The following is a 19,314-nucleotide window of genomic DNA, read 5'->3' on the forward strand; positions in this document are numbered from 1 at the left end:
ATGTAAGAGCTCAGCTTAGCATCAGAAAACAATATTTTTTCAGCATGGTTCATAAATATTTAGTTTTTTTATTTTAGCATGTCTTTAATTTTAAGCTAAAACTGCTTGTGCTCTTATTTTGCTGTAAATATACGAAGAGAATCTGAAAAATAAAACACTTTTCTAAGGGGCAAAATGGTTCAAGTTTATCTTTTATTAAAATCTAATAACAAAATTCTGGACATTTTCCATATTTATATCATTGTTATTGAAAACTTGGACAGCTATTCTAGATGCATCTAACTTTTGTTTCACAAAAAAATAACACATTCCTTAAGGTGGGCATTTCCCCCCACTCTACCCAAATCCCAACATTATAACAGTAAATGCTAACAGATCTCCACTTATATTAATATACATAAAATATCATTTAATTTCAACATTTACAGTCCTTACAGAGTCTGAAGCAAGGAACTATAAATCTGCTGTAACTCATTTAGTTTCAGATCTGCTTGATATAATCATAATAATATAATATTCACATCAATCTTTCTTTAGATTATCTTAGATTTATACATGTCATTTGTTGTCGTTTTCTAAACAGCTTTAATTTGTAGCAAATAGATATGGGAAGTGTAATCAAAGTTTAAGATAGTACAAATAAAATCCTGTTAAAGCAAAAAATGTTACAACACTCCCTAGTTTCCACTATACAAAGTTCATGTTGGTCCACTGTGATTACAGTAAGAGTAACATTTGAATGTGGAAGGATCACTCATTGGCCGTTGTGCTAAATGTCCAGTGATTGCTTTAAAGAGTGTTTCTGTTTCTAAATGTTCCTCATTTCTTGCACAAAATAATTTTTGGCAATGAATTACTACCTTAATTGGTAATTCACATTCACATACGGGTTTAGAAAATACCACAGTTATGAAAATGAAAGTTCCAGATTGTGTCAATTTAATCTCTTGCAATATAGTGGTATTATAGAGCGGTAGCAGACAAAATAATAATAATCTATGATTTTATTTTATTTTATAATGTTAATTTTATCTATGTGAATAACAACAATCTGAAAGTACACAACCCCGAATAGCTGAACCTCTCAAATACCAAGTTCAATCAGAGCAGTTTTCTGTTTGAAAATCAGCAGTAGCCACAAAATGCCTGAAAATATTTATATAAATAATCTCCCACGACATAATTCAGGATCAGCAGAGAAAGATCAAAGTAAGTGCATTTTTTTCTCCATAATTTTATATATAATCAGAGTAATCTGCAATCAGATACATATTTCAGAAATACTGTTACATGAGATTAACATGGTATTCTTTCTGTTTGTAATTTTCTTTAGTGTTCTGAACTTTAAATGAAAAGTTTTATATGCTATCTGTTTTTCTCTCTCTTCATATGTAATACTTAATATTCACGTTTAAAAACTGGGGCCATAAAACTTTTTTGTGCTTTCCACTTCAGAGGTCTTATTTTTAAAGAATATATTGCAGTTGTGTGCAATGATGATTACCTCAGTGGACTCATGACATGACCCTGTGGGACCCCGTATTTAAAAACGACTGTTGACAGTGTTAGGTCACCCACAATAACCTGCAATCCGCCTGACAGAAAATGCTTTAGAGAAGTATGACCTTAAACTGTGTTGATTTGTTTTGAAAATTATTTGTTTCTGTAACAATAGTTTGTGTATTTTCAGATAAGAAGTGTGTCAGCAATAAGAGAGATGGTGTCTGTATGGTGGTCCTTCTCTCTGTTCTCCTCTCCATCTCTGCTGGCTACCGCAGTGTTGGCTTACTTGTGTGAGTGTCCTAACACTTAAATTGTATTTGTATATGTTGTCTTAGCACTGTGTATCAGTTTCTCAATGTTATAATTATGCTTCATAGATTACACCAGTGACACAGATCGTTTGATGGGATGTGAGCCAATGACAAACAACTAAAATTTAGGTTTGTAAACCACATTTTCTTATTTTATTATAAATCATTATATAATTTTCAATTAATTTATCCTATAAATTAGCTGTCAGCATCTGGGTGGAGACCTGGTCGTCATCAACAGCAGTGAGGAGCAGATGCATATAGAGAAATATAATTATTATTATTATTATTATTGTTTTATTAAATTATTTGTGGTTTTGTTAAAGCTACTATAGCTTTTAGATTTTTTTTTTTTTTTTTTTGGTATCTACCATAAATTTACTGCAATTAGGATTTACACACTGAACGGAGGAAATATTTAGGCACCAAAATATCATAGAAACCTATGGGTTGGGTTTGTTTTAAGTGCAAGGTTGCAAAAACACTGTTGCAGCCACACTGCAACACTCTGTTGTTCATTATACCAAACCTTTGGTTGCATTGTACATACTAAATGACTAAAGTCATATTTCTGCTATTAGGAATTTCTTGCTCAGCAAATAGTCACTTTTAATGCATTGGTCTGACTGACCGGCAGACTGAAGGAGTGTGGTTCTGGGTGGACAACACCCCCTTAAACAGCAACCTCTCCTAAGTACCATTTTATTTCAACATCTGATGTGCTTAGTGTTGCATTTTTGTTAGGTGGCACAAGTTATTTAAGGACCATATGGATTTTTGAAATGGGTCACTGCCCTGACACTTTGTTTTGTCCTGTCAGATTGTGGATATTCCCTCCTGACGATAATGATACATGATCCCATGGGTGAAGACTGTGCTGTAATAAATGGATATTTAAAAGGAGAAAAATGGGGAGATATTTCTTGCTTAAAAATGCAAAGAAGCATTTACGAGGTTCCTTGTTCTTGATCAGTACTACAGCACCTACACTCTTAAAAATAAAGGTTTCAAAGAGGGTTTTCAAGGCGATGTCATAGATTGACCATTACTGGTTCACCAAAGAACCTTTCAGTGAACATTTCTTAAAAGAATCATTTCTAGTGTGAAGAATATTATATATTTTGTGGAATGGAAAGTTTCCATGGATGTCAAAGTTTCTTTTGATACTTAGTGACTTTCTATCACTGTTATAGCCTATATAATAATATACAGGTGCATCTCAACAAATTAGAATGTCGTGAAAAAGTAAATTTTTTCTTGTAAGTTATTTCAAAAAGTGAAACTTTCATATATTTTAGATTCATTGCATGTAAAGTAAAACATTTCAAAAGTTTTTTTTTAAATTTTTTTTATTTTGATGATTAGAGCTTACAGCTCATGAAAGTCAAAAACCAGTATCTCAAAATATTAGAATATTTACATTTGAGTTTGAATAAATGACCATCCCTACAGTATAAATTCCAGGTATCTCTTGTTCTTTGAAACCACAATAATGGAGAAGACTGCTGACTTGGCAATGATCCAGAAGACGAACATTGACGCCCTCCATAAAGAGGGTAAGTCACAGAGGGTCATTACTGAAAGGTGTGGCTGTTTACAGAGTGCTGTATCAAAGCATATTAAATGCAAAGTTGACTGGAAGGAATAATTTGGGTAGGAAAAGGTGCACAAGCAACAGGGATGACTGCAAGCTTGAGAATACTGTCAAGCAAAGCTGATTCAAACACTTGTGAGAGCTTCACAAGGAGTGGACTGAAGCTGGAGTCAGTGCATCAAGAGTCACCACGTCTTCAGGAAAAGGGCTACCAAGCCACTTCTGAAGCAGAGACAACGTCAGAAGCATCTTACCTGGGCTGTGGAGAAAAAGAACTGGACTGTTGCTCAGTGGTCCAAAGTCCTCTTTTCAGATGAAAGTAAATTTTGCATTTAATTTGGAAATCAAGGTCCCAGAGTCTGGAGGAAGAGTGGAGAGGCACAGAATCCATGTTGCTTGAAGTCCAGTGTGAAGTTTCCACAGTCAGTGATGATTTGGGCTGCCATGTCATCTGCTGGTGTTGGTCCACTGTGTTTTCTGAAGTCCACAGTCAACGCAGCCATCTACCAGGAAATTTTAGAGCACTTCATGCTTCCTTCTGCTGACAAGCTTTATGGAGATGCTGATTTCATTTTCCAGCAGGACTTGGCACGTGCCCACATAGAGAATCTATGGGGTATTGTCAAGAGGAAGATGAGAGACACCAGACCAACAATTCCTGGGCTTCCATACCACCTCAGCAGTGCATACGTCATGAAGGAACAAATAAAAAGACATGAATGAACATGTACAATGAATACAGCACAAAGTCAATGTGTGCTTATATGGTTATGCCAAATGCATAATTTTTGATACATTCTAAAGCCTCCATCCACCTTATTTTGCATTGTGGAAGGAATGTGTGGGACTTCTGATTTATCAGCCACTATTAGTAACTAATAATGGTAATAATGTAATTAATAACGCTATTAGTAACTAACTAGTAAATAACTAGAAGAATAGCTAAATGCAGTAAACGGTAAAACAATTTATGCCACAAACCAGTGTGTTTATAATCACGACAATACATTAAAATAATATCAACATCAAGGAGCAAATAGCAATATCAAATAATTTACTATATTTTACCATTGTTTGCAATCATTTATCATTGTCTTCTGCCCCCTGGTGGATTATCCATGCAGAAACAGTTGTCACCCCAAAAATAAAAATAGCAAAAAATGTACTAACTTTCAAACACCATCCAAGATGTAGATGGGCTTGTTTCTTCATTGGAACAGATTTGGAGAAATTTACTTTACATTATTTGCTCACCAGTGGATCCTCTGCAGTGAATGGGTGCCGTCAGAATGAGAGTCCAAACAGCTGATAAAAACATCACAATAATCCACAAGTAATCCTAGTCCTTCAATTAACATCTTCTGGACTGAGAAACTGCATGTTTGTAATAAACAAATTCATTATTAAGATGTTTTTAACTTGAAACTGATGAAGCTGATGTTTTTATCAGTGCACTTGAGCTTGAGGTCACAAACTGATGGCCAGACATTCTCCTTCAGGATTTTCTGATAGAGTGCAGAATTCATGGTTCCATCAATTATGGCAAACACTATCACCACCATGTTTGACTGTTGGTATGATGTTCTTTTTATGAAATGCTGTGTTGGTTTTACGCCAGATGTAACGGGACACACACCTTCCAAAAAGTTCAACTTTTGTCACATCAGTTCACAGAATATTTGCCCAAAAGTCTTGGGGATAATCAAGATATTTTTTGGCAAATGTGAGACGAGCCTTTGTGTTCTTTTTGGTCAGCAATGGCTTTTGCCTTGGAACTCTCCCATGGATGCTGTTTTTGCCCAGTCTCTTTCTTATTGTTGAATCATGAACACTGACCTTAATTGAGGCAAGTGAGTCCTGCAGTTCTTTAGATGTTGTTCTGGGTTCTTTTATGACCTCCTGGATGAGTCGTCTTTGTGCTCTTGGAGTAATTTTGGTAGGCCGGACCCTCCTGGGAAGGTTCACCACTGTTCCAAGTTTTCTCCATTTGTAGATAATGGCTCTGACCATGGTTTGCTGGAGTCCCAAAGCCTTAGAAATGGCTTTATAACCCTTTCCGGACTGATACATGTAAACTATTTTGTTTCTCATCTGTTTATGAATTTCTTAAGATCGCGGAATGATGTGTTGCTCTTTAAACATGCTTCACTTTGTCAGACAGGTTCTATTTAAGTGATTTCTTGATTCAACAGGTCTGGCAGTAATCAGGCCTGGGTTTGGCTAGTGAAATTTAACTCAGCTTTCTAAAATAATGTGGTTAATCACAGTTCTTTCATGATTTAATAGGAGGGGGTAATTAATTTTTCACGTAGGGCCAGGTAGGTTTGGACAGCTTTTTTCCCTTAATAAATGAAATCATCATTTAAAAACTGCATTTTGTATGTACTTGCATTATCTCTGTGTAATATTACATTTTGTTTGATGATCTGATTCTTTTAAGTGTGACAAATATGCAAAAAATTAAAAAATCAGGAAGGAGGTCAACACTTTTTCACACCACTGTATGTCTAAAGGTCTGTGGTTGCTGCTTCATATCTATATCTGTTTGAACTGTGAACAGCAAGAAGCCCCTCTCCGGTTCGATAAGCGAGGGACGAAAAAGAAAGCCATGTTTCTTTCTAATGTAATACTTTGCATCAGTATTGAATTAGAGTAAGATCAGAGTTAAATTAGAGCAACATTTCAGCAATTAGGCAATAAATTCAGCAAAACCGCAAGTGTTCAAGAAGCATTGACCATAGATAAAAATGTATCATTCATTGTTTGAGATGATGCCCCTACAACTATAACCAACTGACAGGAAATGATGACAGGAAATATCACCACTGAAGTAGTTAAAGTTAAACCCCAGCCAGAATACTTCAACAGATCCTTTCTTCATTTCTCACATATCTGCGAAAGATGTCTGCAAATATTCATTCCAACATCATTCCAAGGGCCATCTCAAGATCAGCACATAAAGATATAAGTAAGTGCTATTTCACAGCTTCATTTTTGCGGGTGATTTGTTTAAACAGTTTTATTTAACTTTTCATGTTATTGTATTTATTTATTTTTCATTTTAGATAGAAATTGCTTTGTTGATAAGAAAGAAGCTATCTGTATGGTGGTTTTTCTCTCTGTTCTCTTCCTGTCTCTGCTGGCTAATTCAGTGTTGGCTTACCTGTGTGAGTATCCTTATACTTTATATATTGCAGCATGCTACATATATTTCACATTTTATCATTATTATTATTATTGAAACAAACCACATATTTTTTTCTCACACGTAATAATTTATCAATTTGTGTAAAATTGTTATAAAATAATTTTCACATAACATTCACACAATAGTCTTGAAATGGTCTGTGCTTATTCTGCTGTTTGTTCAGATTATCATGGATTGTTAAAATATTATTTTCTGTTCCATTAAAATAATATTTTAGTCTTAAAGTCTTAAATTGTTTGTTTGTTTTCTTTATTTATAAAGCACATTTTAAAACAACCAGAAGGTTGACCAAAGTGCTGTACAGAAAATTGAAACAATAAAACAAGTAATTAAAATATAGACAACACTCTAAAAAAAAAAAAATGGTGCTATATAGCACTAAAAGTGGATCTTGGCTCGTAATCATATGGAACCGCTTTTGGTGCTATATAGCACCGTATCTTTAAAGGTACTATACAGCACCTTTGTCAAATGGTGCTATGTAGAACCATAAGAGGTGCCATACTGCATTGTATTTCTTCTATTCAGCACCAACAGTGGTTCTTTGGCTCGTAAAGAACCTTTAAAGGGGCTTAACAGGTTCTTTGTGCGGCAGTGGTGCCATATAGCACCTTAATCACCCCAAAGAACCACTGAAGAACCGCTGAACAGGAGTTTAACAGGTTCTGTATATGGTAGCGGTGCTATATAGCCCCTCAGTCATGCCAAAGAACCGTGAAGAACTGCTGAAGAACCACTGAAGCACCAAGATTTGGTGCTATACAGCACCAAAAGTGCTTCCCCTATGATTACGAGCCAAAGAACCACTTTTAGTGCTATATAGCACCATTTTTTTATAGAGTGAATATACAAAAACACTACAAAATAATTTCAAATAAAATTTCTTTTGGTAATGGATTTCTGTAGTTTCCCATAGACTACAAGCTATAGTTTTATGAACTTTTTGTTGTTCACTTGGTGTCTAAAATACATTTTATTTTTATACAATGTATATTATATACAAAATATAAATTCAAAATAGAATTCTTTCTACTTTGTATTACAGATTATAGCAATGACCTAGACTGGATTATAAATTGTGAAGTAGTAAGGAACTGTTCAGATCAAGGTAGACAAACTCCTCATCTTCTTCATTTATATGACAATACAGATAACAGTACACAATGTTTATTTCTATGCTAGAAAAGCATGTTGGCCACAATGCTCGAATTGAACAATTCCTTCACAAGGATATGGAAAACAGGTCCCAAGCACATCACTGTCCCCAAAAAAGCAAGTCGATTTATTTTTCATGTCAGCACATATTAGAAACATTAGAAGCTGAGTCTCGCTACTCATGTGACATATAACAGTTTTGTACTGCACAGTGATACTAAACATTCAGAAATTTTTATTTAAGATTTCCCAGAGAAGTGGGTCCAGAAAAATGGCACATTCTATGTTTTCTCCAGTGATAAAAAGGACTGGAACAGCAGTAGACAACGCTGTCAGGATCTGGGTGGAGACCTGGTCGTCATCAACAGCCGTGAGGAGCAGGTAGATTTAAAATATTCTTATTATAAAAATTGCTTTGAAGATGCAATATATGTATTGGACATAATAAATTAAATAGATTAATTTCTATTTCGTAGAATCACCTTGCAGAGCAAATACACGCTATTGGTGTAGGAACATTATATTGGATTGGTCTGACTGATAGCCACACGGAAGGTGTATGGCTGTGGGTGGACGACACCAAGGATCATCTTAAGCAAGTATTCATTTCTATTGATACATCTGAAAATTCTTTGGATAGGTGCCTGTCTAAACATCTCATCAATTATTTATTCTTTTTTTTTTGTTTTCATTTGTCAGTTTCTGGGCGCGGCCTCCTGATGATCACAAATCAGCTGACAATCCTCTGGGAGAAGACTGTGTTGTACTGAATGGACGAATGTTTGAGGCAAAGTGGGGAGATGTTTTTTGCTTGAGGAAGGAGAGAAGCATTTGTGAGATTCTATGTTCGAACTAAATAATGTTTCCATATGCCATTTACACATCCTTACAGAGGTAGTAAAATGTGTTTAAGCCCCCAGAGAGCAGTGTACAATAAAGAGTAAATTAAACATAAGACATTTAATGTAAAGTACTGAGAAGCTTACTCTCACCCCCCACTTGATAGTTTAAAATGCAATAAAAATATTTAAAAAAATGTTATTGTCTTTTATTGAAATCAGTGAACAGTCAACTCAAATTAGTAATTAGCAACATATTTAACACTACTTTACTATATTTATCAAGCATGACACATGACTATTGAACATCAGTATAGCCTACAATTTATACAAGGACTCTAATGGCTTCTCCTCTTTAAGACTGTTTAGATTTTCATAAAGTGACCAATCTTTTTTTTTTTCATTTATAATTACACTTTTATTCTGTCTTATAATTAAGTTTTAATCTTTACATTATTTTAATAAACAGTATCACCTCTTTTCTTAGTCTTCTATCAACAGATTTCCAACTCCACCACATTTTAAGAACAATCTGAAAGGTCCCCAAACTCCATCAAAAATTGTATATTTATCTCTTAACATATGTTATTTTTTCTGTTGACATTTGTTTCCATTTCTTTCAGCCAACGTCCTATATTTGGTGCACATGGTTTTCCAATTTAAAGAAATAAGTCTTGCTTGAAGAATGCATATATTTATAAATATATTCCATTTATAAATATATTATTGCATGTGATCTATTGCATGGGATATAAATGAAATTTAAAAAAAGGTGACAGTGGAATATCATCTCATTCACATCTTTCCAAAAATTCTTGACTTCATCACATTCCCATATACAATGATATAGTGTACCTTTAAACTCTGCATCTTAAGCAAGTGTCAGGACATTTTCGTTATATTTATGCAATACAACTGGAGTCAAAGGACAATAACATTTTTTAATGAATAAATCTCAGTCAGAGGTTTTAGCCACATGAATGGCAACTCATGTTGGAGGGTAAAATCTTTCATTTATGTTCTTGTAATTAGAAACGTAATGGCATTTTCCATAATAGACGTTCCTCAATGATAGAAAAACAAAGATCATGCAAATACATTGTATGAACTAGAGTAAGTAGATGAATCTTAATAAGGTGTGTCCTGAGGTTTTGACTGAATTTTCTTTTGTGAAAACAAATTAACTCGACAAACAAAACACTTTGTATACTGAGACCTCTATGCAGACTGTAATGATATGATCTGTAATAGAGACTGTAGACCTTTCACTGTTGCAACTTCTTCATCCCTCATTAAGCTTTATTTTCTTTTCCACATTTTATCATTATTTAACATAATCAATAGGCTAATTCTGACCACTGCATTAAATCATTAATCATCATGCAACTGCATTAATGTCACAAAAGCACAATACACACCAGAAAAAAATGTCAATAGAACAACATATCTTGAAAATCTGCCAGCATCATAATATTGACAGGAAATGACATTTGGTTTGCATTAGCATGTCTGTTTAGTGTGTCTTCACTGACGCCCACAGATGAGAGCACTTCACCACCTTTCTGTTGCACACTTCTCTGATTGACAGTAATGGCCAAACATGACATGTCTGACCATATTTATGGCAACATCAACTGGATGAAAAGGGATTCATTTGGAAGTAAGTGCTTGATTCTTTTCCTTCTTGATAATAATTACACATTTAGGTTTAAAAGTGTGTAGCACATTCTTGACCTATAAATGAGGTTAAAGATAAAAGGTATGACAGGGGCTGCTTAAAATTTGTATTGGTTTCTACATATAGCCTACGAAGTATTAGGCTATGTTTTATGAGCGTAAAAACAAACAAACAAACAAAAACGACCGTTTCACACACCCACAAAAAAAAAAAAAAAAGTTGGAGCATTGTATATTGGGAGGCAAGCAACAGTTGCCTGATTTGTGTCAGACGGTAATCGTTAGATATATCGTTTTGTTTAATATCCTATGCCTCTCATATGAAGTAGCCTATATTTCTTTTTTCGCGGTAAATTAATTTCCACCACAGCAATGTTGTTTAAACACGACATTTTATTTTTAGACATGCAAGTTAACTTAAGCTATTTTTGGACATAAAAATGATTTTTAAACGATTCGTTTTGTGCAAAGGACCACCGTGTGACGCTTTATTCTAAAGAATTAAAGTCATTTTTATAGAGTTTCGTTTTAAACTTGTATTTTATTTTGTAGCTAGGAAATCTGCCAAAGAGAAGCGATGTAGACCTAACGTTATCTGTGCCAAGGTCCTTGTTGTTCTTCTTCTCATCCTGTCTCTGCTGGTTAATGGGGTGCTGACATATTTGTGTGAGTATATCTTTGGATTTTACAGGAACCACTAACCAACTGCATGTAGTGGTATAGATTTACACTACCTTTTACACTTTTTGTCTTTTGCAGGTGTCACTAAATACAGTATGCTGCTGCATTGTGAGCCAGTAACAAACTGCTCAATTTCAGGTAAATCATTCATCTCTATCTGCTTAAATTTATATGATAACTAACTGTTTTTCTTCATTTCTCACACCCCTATTCAGACCATGAACAAGGTAGTCCAGGCTGCACTTACGATGAGGACTGGAGCTCAAACTACTGCCCAGGTAAAACTGTGTTTAGTTTTTCAACATACACAAGAACTGGTGGATTTTCTTTATTGTTTGAAACTAGTCGCCTTAAAGGGATAGTTCACGCAAAAGTGAAAATGCGGTCTTTAATTACTCCAACCAAACATTTGCTTTTTTCTCATGTAGAGTAGGAAATATAAGCCAACTACGCCACCTCCATATTTAAGGCAGGAGGAGCCCTCCACAAATCACAATACTTGATTCTAGGCAACAATGTAGTTTGTAAAAAAAAAACAGAAAAAAAACAATTTTATTGTCCAACACAGACCATCAAATGTTAAAACGTAATAAAATTCACAAAAGTAGGAAATAGCTCTCCTCAAGACTGCAAGAGGGTCGGGCCTGCTCTTATGGACCTCCTACCACCTGAAACAAACAATCTATTAGCTTATTTGGATAAGAACACCGGATACCCCCAATTAAAGCCCATAGTGAGTGAGAAAACGCTTTTAATGACTCTCCATCTGTCGGTTTTCTTTCAAAAAACTGTTTTTGGAGACCAACAAAGGAAGAGGAAGAACCATACAATTCTTTTAAGACTTGTAAAACAACCTCAGGGTTTTCTCAAGCTGTCAAAGAGCGACATCTAATTTCTGCTTTTGCTTCCCCTTCCAAATGATCATAAAGGAAGAGGGCCTTCTCTCTATTAGTAATGCACCTATCCCTAAGACATGCTTCAACATTCTCAATCCAATCATAAACCGATAAATCGGTTTTGGATTTAGAGCCAGAAAAATAAGGACACTTCCTCTCCCGGTGAATATAAACAAACCTTTCAGGTGTTGCTTGCCTAGGGAGACTCAATGAGGCAATATTAGAAATATCAGATGGTCCACTAATACTACTTACAGCTGAACTGGCACCCACTCCTTGATGAACCGGTGCATTAACTACTCGCAGCCTTTGTACTTCCTCACATAGAGCAAGAAGTTCCTCCTGTTCCCCTTCATATTTACAACAACCCAAGCTTACTACACAACATAAAAAAATGAGAAAGAAGAGAAATAAAAAAATAGAAATAAAGAAGTTATTTGTGGTCACTGGCCTCTGGGTCCCCACTTGGCATCTCCGGGTAGTAGTTCCTCAACGTATCAATAAAATTCACAAAAGTAGGAAATAGCTCTCAAGACTGCAAGAGGGTCGGGCCTTATGACCTCCTACCACCTGAAATAAACAGAAGAAAAACAAGAAAACCCACAGCATACACTGCAAATAAATAACCAGTCCAGTGCCAACCTTCTAATACCCACCACACAGCAGTGCCACTCCACCCAAATCACCTACACTGAAGGAGGTTTAGTGTCGATGCAGGCCCGGCCCTGTACAAAGTCACTGAGCACTGCAACACACAAAAAGAGGAGAGCAGTACCACAAAAACAAAAAGCAAATAACACGCACAATATGTAATAGAAATCACATTAATCATCTAGATCAAATAAAAGAAACAATAAGCCACAATATAAAGCTTAAATATGCAAGAAACAGTGGCTGGTCCACCCTTTATCGAAAGTACAACTGCAGCAGTTACCCAATCTCAGCTCTCAATCCCCAAACATGATAGATAAAAGGTACATTATTCAGCATTCCAACACGGCCATCAGCCCATTGTAGGTACCGCAACAATAAATGTTTGTCTGGCACGCTTCCCAGACACAGAATAAAAACTTCTTCCTATGTGAAAGAGTACAGAGGCTGCACATCAAGCACAACATCAAAAACCCCATCTGTTGTTGCAACAACCATTTATGCTGTCTTGATCATATGACTAGCCACCTGCACCTGAAACTAATTGCTGGCCGGTCTCCTCCCACACTCATCAGTGAAATATCAGTATGAATATGTGCTTCTGTACACGTTCTGTATCAGCCTTGCCGTATGTCTGTTCTTGTGTTTTTAACGGTGAGTCATTCCAAAATACTGAACAAACACATTTATGTATGTAAAGGTGCAGTTCAGCAGGGTTTCAGCTTTTTTTCCAACCTCTACATGTGTTTCTAGCTAAACCACAAACCTGAAACACAGACACACATGTATGTTTCCTCTTGATAAATATAGAAAACTGTTTCTGTAGATTTGCCAGAGCAGTGGTATAAGGGCAACGGCAGATTTTACGTTTTCTCCAGTTACAACAAGACCTGGACCTCCAGCAGAGAGTATTGTAAGAGTCTGGGTGGAGATCTGGCCATTATCAACAACACAGAGGAGAAGGTAGATAACTTTGTGTTCTGCATGGTTTTTAAAAGAGGAAGAAATGTGAGAGAAGTGGGTCCAGGTGTGAAAACCCACGGTGTGTGTTCACAAATACAGTTTAAAACAGTCACATAAAATTGTATTCTTAAATAGATATCTTCGATAATAAAGGCATACATAAATACTTTTAAAAATAAGATTTCACTGTACATTATGAAATAAACCAATGTGTTTAAAAGAGGAACAAACATGAGAGAAGTGGGTCCAGGTGTGAAAACCCACAGTGTGTGTTCACAAATACAACACTGTGGCAAGTGTAAAATAGTCACCTCACATAGTGTTTTTATAATAAGCATTTTCATTGGAAAAACTATGCATAAATCATTTTATAATAAAGATTCCATTGAATATTATGAATAAATACAGAAGAGAATAAATATAATACATCATGTGTTTATGATGCAGGAATTTCTTGCTCGGAGGCTATGTGTTACTGGTGAATCTGATCTCTACTGGGCTGGGAACAAGGATGGAAACTGGCCAAATCTGGACTCCAAACAACACAACTGTGCTGTACTTAAAGGAAATACACAAGAAAGCATATCTTGCTTGAGAGAGGAGAGGAGCATTTGTGAGATCCCATGCCTTCAATAGAACTACTGTAGATTACTTATTTTTTACAGTTGACTTTTTGTTTCACTATGCGCTCATTTAAATATAGGATTGATGCATTTGATATTCTCTCTTGTTTATTTGTTTTCAAATTTCTGTACTACTGTTTGATATGGGAATTTACTGAAATATCATACTTTTCATTCGTTTTTTCATAGTATCATAGTTTTAAAAAGTGTTTTAAGAACTAATGACTGTGTAACTCTCTCACACACACACATACATAAATGTAGTGTAAAAATATTTTGTATATTGTTTTTGTGTGTTAATGCATTTTGAAGGTAAAAGATTTAGCAGAGGAATTAGAGCTGTCAGCTATTCAGTTATGGCATCTACAGTAAGCTAAAAATGGACACTTTAACTTGTATGAATGTCTTTGCAGCACCGTTTGTGAATATTAAAGTTCATTAAACAATTTGTTAGCACTAATAAGTCAAGTGAATAATTACAGATTTCCCTTTTTACATTTTAATTATAATTAACCACATGTAAAGCCTTTAATTTAACAACCTGTCTTTTTTATCATGCTGTTATACATATCTGTGCACTGCAAATCCTCCTTAGTCTAACAACTTAGGAAAATACTACCAACTTAAAAGATATATTAAGTTTCACAACATAGTTGTTAATACAAAACCAACACCACTAATAAGCTGCTGACTGGAAATTTTTGCAAATACCGTTACTTGGTCGATGTGGTTAAATGAAACCCTCAGAAACCTGTCTTTCTTCATGAGTATTTTGTCACATGAAACCAGAGTGCTTCAGTTCTCTCTTATCACTGCGATATAACAAACGCTCTTCAAACAAAAGATGATTGAAAGTGTTTATTCGAACTATTTATCAGACCCCAAACTGACATCAGTGGATAAAGATGAGAGTAAGTGTGTTTCTTGCCCTTACTAACTGACTTTTAAAGAATATTGACTTAATATAGTCTTCCGCAAAGATGCTCACGGAGTTAAAATACTTACATTGTCAGTGTTTAATGTTTGTTTTGATATTCCTTCCTTTCTCCTGCATTTGTACTGCATATCAGTATTTCTTATTCTCCTTTGTCAATTATTTGTTACGCAGCCACATTAAGGTTCTGACTAAAACGGTTTACGTTCATTCTCTTTGCACATTTTGCTTACAAGTGGATGACAAATGAGAAACACAACAGATCAAAAAAATAGGAAGTAATATGAAATCCCAAACTGTTCTGAATAAAATATATATTATTATATACATATTAAATATATTATGTGTGTAATAGTGCTTATGTTTGCTTATGTAGGGCACTGTTGTGAACCAATGCTGAGGAAATTCTCCGTTCTCCTCTTCCTGTCTCTGTTGGCAAATGGGGTGTTGGCATACCTGTGTGAGTTTTTCTAATTTGATTTGATTTGATTAGTGATCTACAATTTTGCATCATAACTTTCCATTTATTTCCATGTTTAAATAAGGTTTTAAAAATGTCCCATTTTTTCAATGCGGTCTTTGACATTCAGACATGTTGTATTAAATATCAGCATTTGCTTATTAGATTTTTATTTTCACTGCACCACAATGCTTTGCAGATATCACCAAAAATGCAATTCTGTATTGTGAACCAAGAAGAAACTGCTTAAATTCAGGTAAATAATCATTTCAACTCACCCAAAGCTGTACAGGCACATTAGCTTGATAGTCTTACCAATTTGGCTCTTTCCACAGGATTGCCTTTAGATGCTCAACCAATCATGAAAATAAATTCCATGAACATTAAAAACCACAGTCTACCAAACTACTGTTCAGGTACAGTAAAGTCATTATGAATTCATAAAGAGGAAAAAGTATCTCCATACTGTCGACTGTAAAAAATGGGCAGAGCGGCAGGAGTATCACAAATGTAGTTGACCTGACATCACAACTAGTTCAGTTACACACTGTGTTTGATTTCTCTGTTTCATTGTATACTTGTCATTTCTATATTTCTTAGTTCAGAATTTGATTAGTAACACCCTTTATTAAATAAGGCAGAAGTACACAAGATTAAATACAGTTATGCACTTGTAAATATAAAAAAATTTCTCACCTTTTTTGAGTGCACTTCCTGTACATCTTTATTATGAATGAATGAATGAATGAGGCATTTATATAGCACTTTCATGTGTATTGCAATACACCCAAAGCGCTTTACAATCATGTGGGGGGTCTCTCCTCAACCACCACCAGTGTGCAGCATCCACTTGGATGATGCGACGGCAGCCACAGGACAACGGCGCCAGTGCACTCACCGCACACCAGCTACAGGTGGAGAGGAGAGAGAGATAGAGCCAATCAAGTGGATGGGGATTATTAGGAGGCCATGATTGACAAGGGCCAGTGGAGGGAATTTGGCCAGGACACCAGGGTAACACCCCTACTCTTTACGATGAGTGTCATGGGATTTTTAATGACCACAGAGAGTCAGGACCTCGGTTTAACGTCTCATCCGAAAGACGGTGCTTTTTTTTTTACAGTATAGTGTCCCCGTCACTATACTGGGGCGTTAGGACCCACACAGACTACAGGGTGAGCACCCCCTGCTGGCCTCACTAACACCTCTTCCAGCAGCAACCTAGTTTTACCAGAAGGTCTCCCATCCAGGTACTGACCAGGCTCAGCCCTGCTTAGCTTCCATGGGCAACCGGTCTTGGGCTGCAGGGTGATATGGCTGTGGCCTTATTAAGCTAAACTTTACTGGCTAAACTGTCTATGCAGATTTACAAGAGAAGTGGATCAGAGCACAGGGCAGATTCTATGTATTCTCTACTGATATCATGGACTGGAACAGCAGCAGACGACGCTGCCAGGATCTGGGAGGAGATCTGGTCATCATCAACAATAAAGACGAACAGGTACAGATTAGGAGCAGTGTGACGATGGCAGAGATAAAGAGAGTTTACAGGTTAAAACTAATAGATTCTGGGTTTCATTATAAGACAAAGACAAAAGCACTTATTTCTGTGTTGTAGGAATTTCTGTCTAAACAAGTAAATGGTGTATATGGCTATCACTGGATTGGCCTAACCGACAGCCAGACGGAGGGTGTGTGGCTTTGGGTGGACAACAACCCTTTAAACGACAACCTCTTGCAAGTATCATTTTAAAATTCTTCTTAAAACCACCTTTGTATTGATTAGTGACAAATAACAAACAAATGAAGCTTTTTCCAACACAGTTGTTGTTCCCCATTGATCTGTTCTTGATGTAACAGATAATTTATTCATTATTTTAGATGGGAGTCTCCTCCAGATGACTGGAAGGTTGAAAATCCTTTGCATGGTGAAGACTGCGTTATCTTAAAAGGAAAAAAATGGGGGGACGTCTCTTGCTTGAGGAAAGAGAAGAGGATCTGTGAGATATCATGTCCTCCACTTAAGTGACAGGTCTAAATAAGAAGTATTTACTTTTATTGCTTGTATTTAGATAGTTATCTTTAAACTTTAAACCTGTTGTAATTTCCTGTGAATGATTATGAGTTGTAATAGGCTATCGTTAGTGGTCATGTATCATGCCATGTATGTTATGTTTGTAAATGAATCCATAAATTTAGACGCTGTACAGTATATAACAAGATTGTTGCATCCCATTCTATTTTATAGGCCTACTATTTTACTTAATTCTATTCCAGACTTGTTTTCTTAAAAAGCCAAAATGATGTACTTGGTAATTTGTTGCACAAATAAAGTAAATGATTTAAATATTGCCCAGTTATTTGCATACAAAATACCAAAATTAAGAATTCATAAGATTCAGACAAGCAATCTGGGGACACGCTCTTAAGGAGAAGCATGGAGGACAAAGTTTGTATTTATTTATTTAAAACTTTTTTAAAACAATTGTAGTCCTAATGTTACTAAAGGTCATTGCATGGGTCTTACAAAAGTACAAATGAACAAAAAGTACAAAAGCACTATTTCACAATGAACAAAAAGTAGGTAAATATTGTTATCTACCATATCAAACATAGCCTACCGTTTTATCAGTTTTATTAGTTATCGGAGGAAGAGTCAACACTAAACACGTTTATTATATATAAACACGCTCACATCTGAAATTAGGATTTTAATGAGGTCCAGAGTGATTTAAGTGTGCGCACATGTGACCACATGAGTGTACGACTGCAGTGTGGTTGAATCAGTTATTAAAGTTTCTCCACTAAAATAACTGACACTTCTGCCTGATGTATCATGTTTGTGTTTAAATTAAAATCCAAATATGCTTCACCTACAGGCAAATCCACCGTGACTGTCGTTAGCTTTGCTAACTATGCATGGTTTGAAGAGTGAAATGATGAAAAAGTGAAGAACAGAAGCATAGATTATAAGGAGCTGAAGGAGGCGTTCATCAACAGCATTTAGAGGCAGTGACTGAGATCTATCCTAAGATCAAGGACAGGGTATGAACTCTCTAAACAGGGCCCTGCTCTCATCAAGTATTACACAGCCTTTTTGTGTTTTTTTTTTTCTTTGTCTTTCTCTGTCTGTAGATTGTATTTGTGGATGCAGGCACCCCAATCACCAATCAGCCTTACATTCACTGTATTTCTGTCATTTTTGCAGTTATTTACTGTATATAACCCAGTATAATACTGCAAATTCCCTTTACAGTAAATAACTGTAAAACCCTTTGCATCGTGGGAATTTTCTGTGACGTCAGACCCCACATACAGAGACTTACTGTATTTTTTAAAATTGCTGTATACTACTGTATTTGCTGTAACGGTCTCTTTGGCGCCATTCTATTGAGGTTGTTTTATTTTCCTCATTTCTTACATTTGGATTGACACGAGCAACAGCTTGGGACTGATTACACTGGATGTGTAGTCCATTGTAATGATTGGAAAAATCCATTGTACTTCGTGTCAGAAACAGTGCGAGCCCTTGGAGTACATCTGTACTTCAGAAATATACCGGGGCATCACTTTACTGTCCGCATCCACTGTAGATGTAAGGGATAATCAACGGCTAGCTGTGCATTAAACGATTTGAATGCACGACGTGGAGGCGAAGAACCACCCGACGCGCAGTCTTTTTTCCCATTATGTTTCTGTTGCTTAAAGATTCTTTGTGAGGATGAATCCAGAGGACACAACATAATGCACTGCAAAACGTCCTAAGACAGGAGAAATGTTGAAGATGCACTGTTCCAGCATTGGAAGTCTGTATTTTTA

General features: G+C 35.8%; 3 protein-coding genes and 1 pseudogene across 7 annotated transcripts; all 4 read left to right on the forward strand.

Annotated features, from left to right (window-relative positions):
- Nucleotides 1-1,142: 1,142 nt before the first annotated feature.
- Nucleotides 1,143-2,783, forward strand: LOC131534970 (C-type lectin domain family 6 member A-like; annotated as a pseudogene).
- A 3,485-nt stretch (nucleotides 2,784-6,268) lies between these two features.
- On the forward strand, nucleotides 6,269-9,089 carry LOC131536310 (C-type lectin domain family 17, member A-like). 3 transcript variants are annotated; one of them, XM_058769154.1, is made up of 7 exons: nucleotides 6,269-6,376; nucleotides 6,474-6,575; nucleotides 7,662-7,724; nucleotides 7,799-7,888; nucleotides 8,016-8,152; nucleotides 8,248-8,366; nucleotides 8,471-9,089. In XM_058769154.1, the coding sequence occupies exons 1-7, from the start codon at nucleotides 6,310-6,312 to the stop codon at nucleotides 8,625-8,627; spliced, it is 735 nt and encodes a 244-aa protein (XP_058625137.1). In that variant the 5' UTR covers nucleotides 6,269-6,309; the 3' UTR covers nucleotides 8,628-9,089. The 3 variants fall into 3 exon arrangements, with proteins under 3 accessions (XP_058625137.1, XP_058625139.1, XP_058625138.1); XM_058769156.1 differs by having other exon boundaries at nucleotides 8,248-8,370; nucleotides 8,471-8,635; XM_058769155.1 differs by lacking the exon at nucleotides 6,474-6,575 and having other exon boundaries at nucleotides 6,277-6,376.
- A 1,029-nt stretch (nucleotides 9,090-10,118) lies between these two features.
- LOC131536313 (natural killer cells antigen CD94) lies at nucleotides 10,119-14,553 on the forward strand. The gene is made up of 6 exons (XM_058769162.1): nucleotides 10,119-10,270; nucleotides 10,840-10,953; nucleotides 11,047-11,106; nucleotides 11,184-11,246; nucleotides 13,342-13,478; nucleotides 13,926-14,553. Exons 1-6 carry the CDS (start codon nucleotides 10,201-10,203, stop codon nucleotides 14,112-14,114), a joined length of 633 nt encoding a protein of 210 aa, XP_058625145.1. The 5' UTR covers nucleotides 10,119-10,200; the 3' UTR covers nucleotides 14,115-14,553.
- A 179-nt stretch (nucleotides 14,554-14,732) lies between these two features.
- Nucleotides 14,733-19,314, forward strand: LOC131536311 (CD209 antigen-like protein E). 3 transcript variants are annotated; one of them, XM_058769158.1, is made up of 8 exons: nucleotides 14,733-15,012; nucleotides 15,412-15,495; nucleotides 15,695-15,751; nucleotides 15,831-15,911; nucleotides 16,860-16,996; nucleotides 17,114-17,232; nucleotides 17,377-17,527; nucleotides 18,375-19,314. In XM_058769158.1, the coding sequence occupies exons 1-7, from the start codon at nucleotides 14,946-14,948 to the stop codon at nucleotides 17,522-17,524; spliced, it is 693 nt and encodes a 230-aa protein (XP_058625141.1). In that variant the 5' UTR covers nucleotides 14,733-14,945; the 3' UTR covers nucleotides 17,525-17,527; nucleotides 18,375-19,314. The 3 variants fall into 3 exon arrangements, with proteins under 3 accessions (XP_058625141.1, XP_058625140.1, XP_058625142.1); XM_058769157.1 differs by lacking the exon at nucleotides 18,375-19,314 and having other exon boundaries at nucleotides 17,377-17,863; XM_058769159.1 differs by lacking the exon at nucleotides 18,375-19,314 and having other exon boundaries at nucleotides 17,114-17,236; nucleotides 17,377-17,526.

This window comes from Onychostoma macrolepis, chromosome 03 (assembly GCF_012432095.1).
Source record: "Onychostoma macrolepis isolate SWU-2019 chromosome 03, ASM1243209v1, whole genome shotgun sequence".
In the NCBI taxonomy this organism is placed as follows: domain Eukaryota; kingdom Metazoa; phylum Chordata; class Actinopteri; order Cypriniformes; family Cyprinidae; genus Onychostoma; species Onychostoma macrolepis.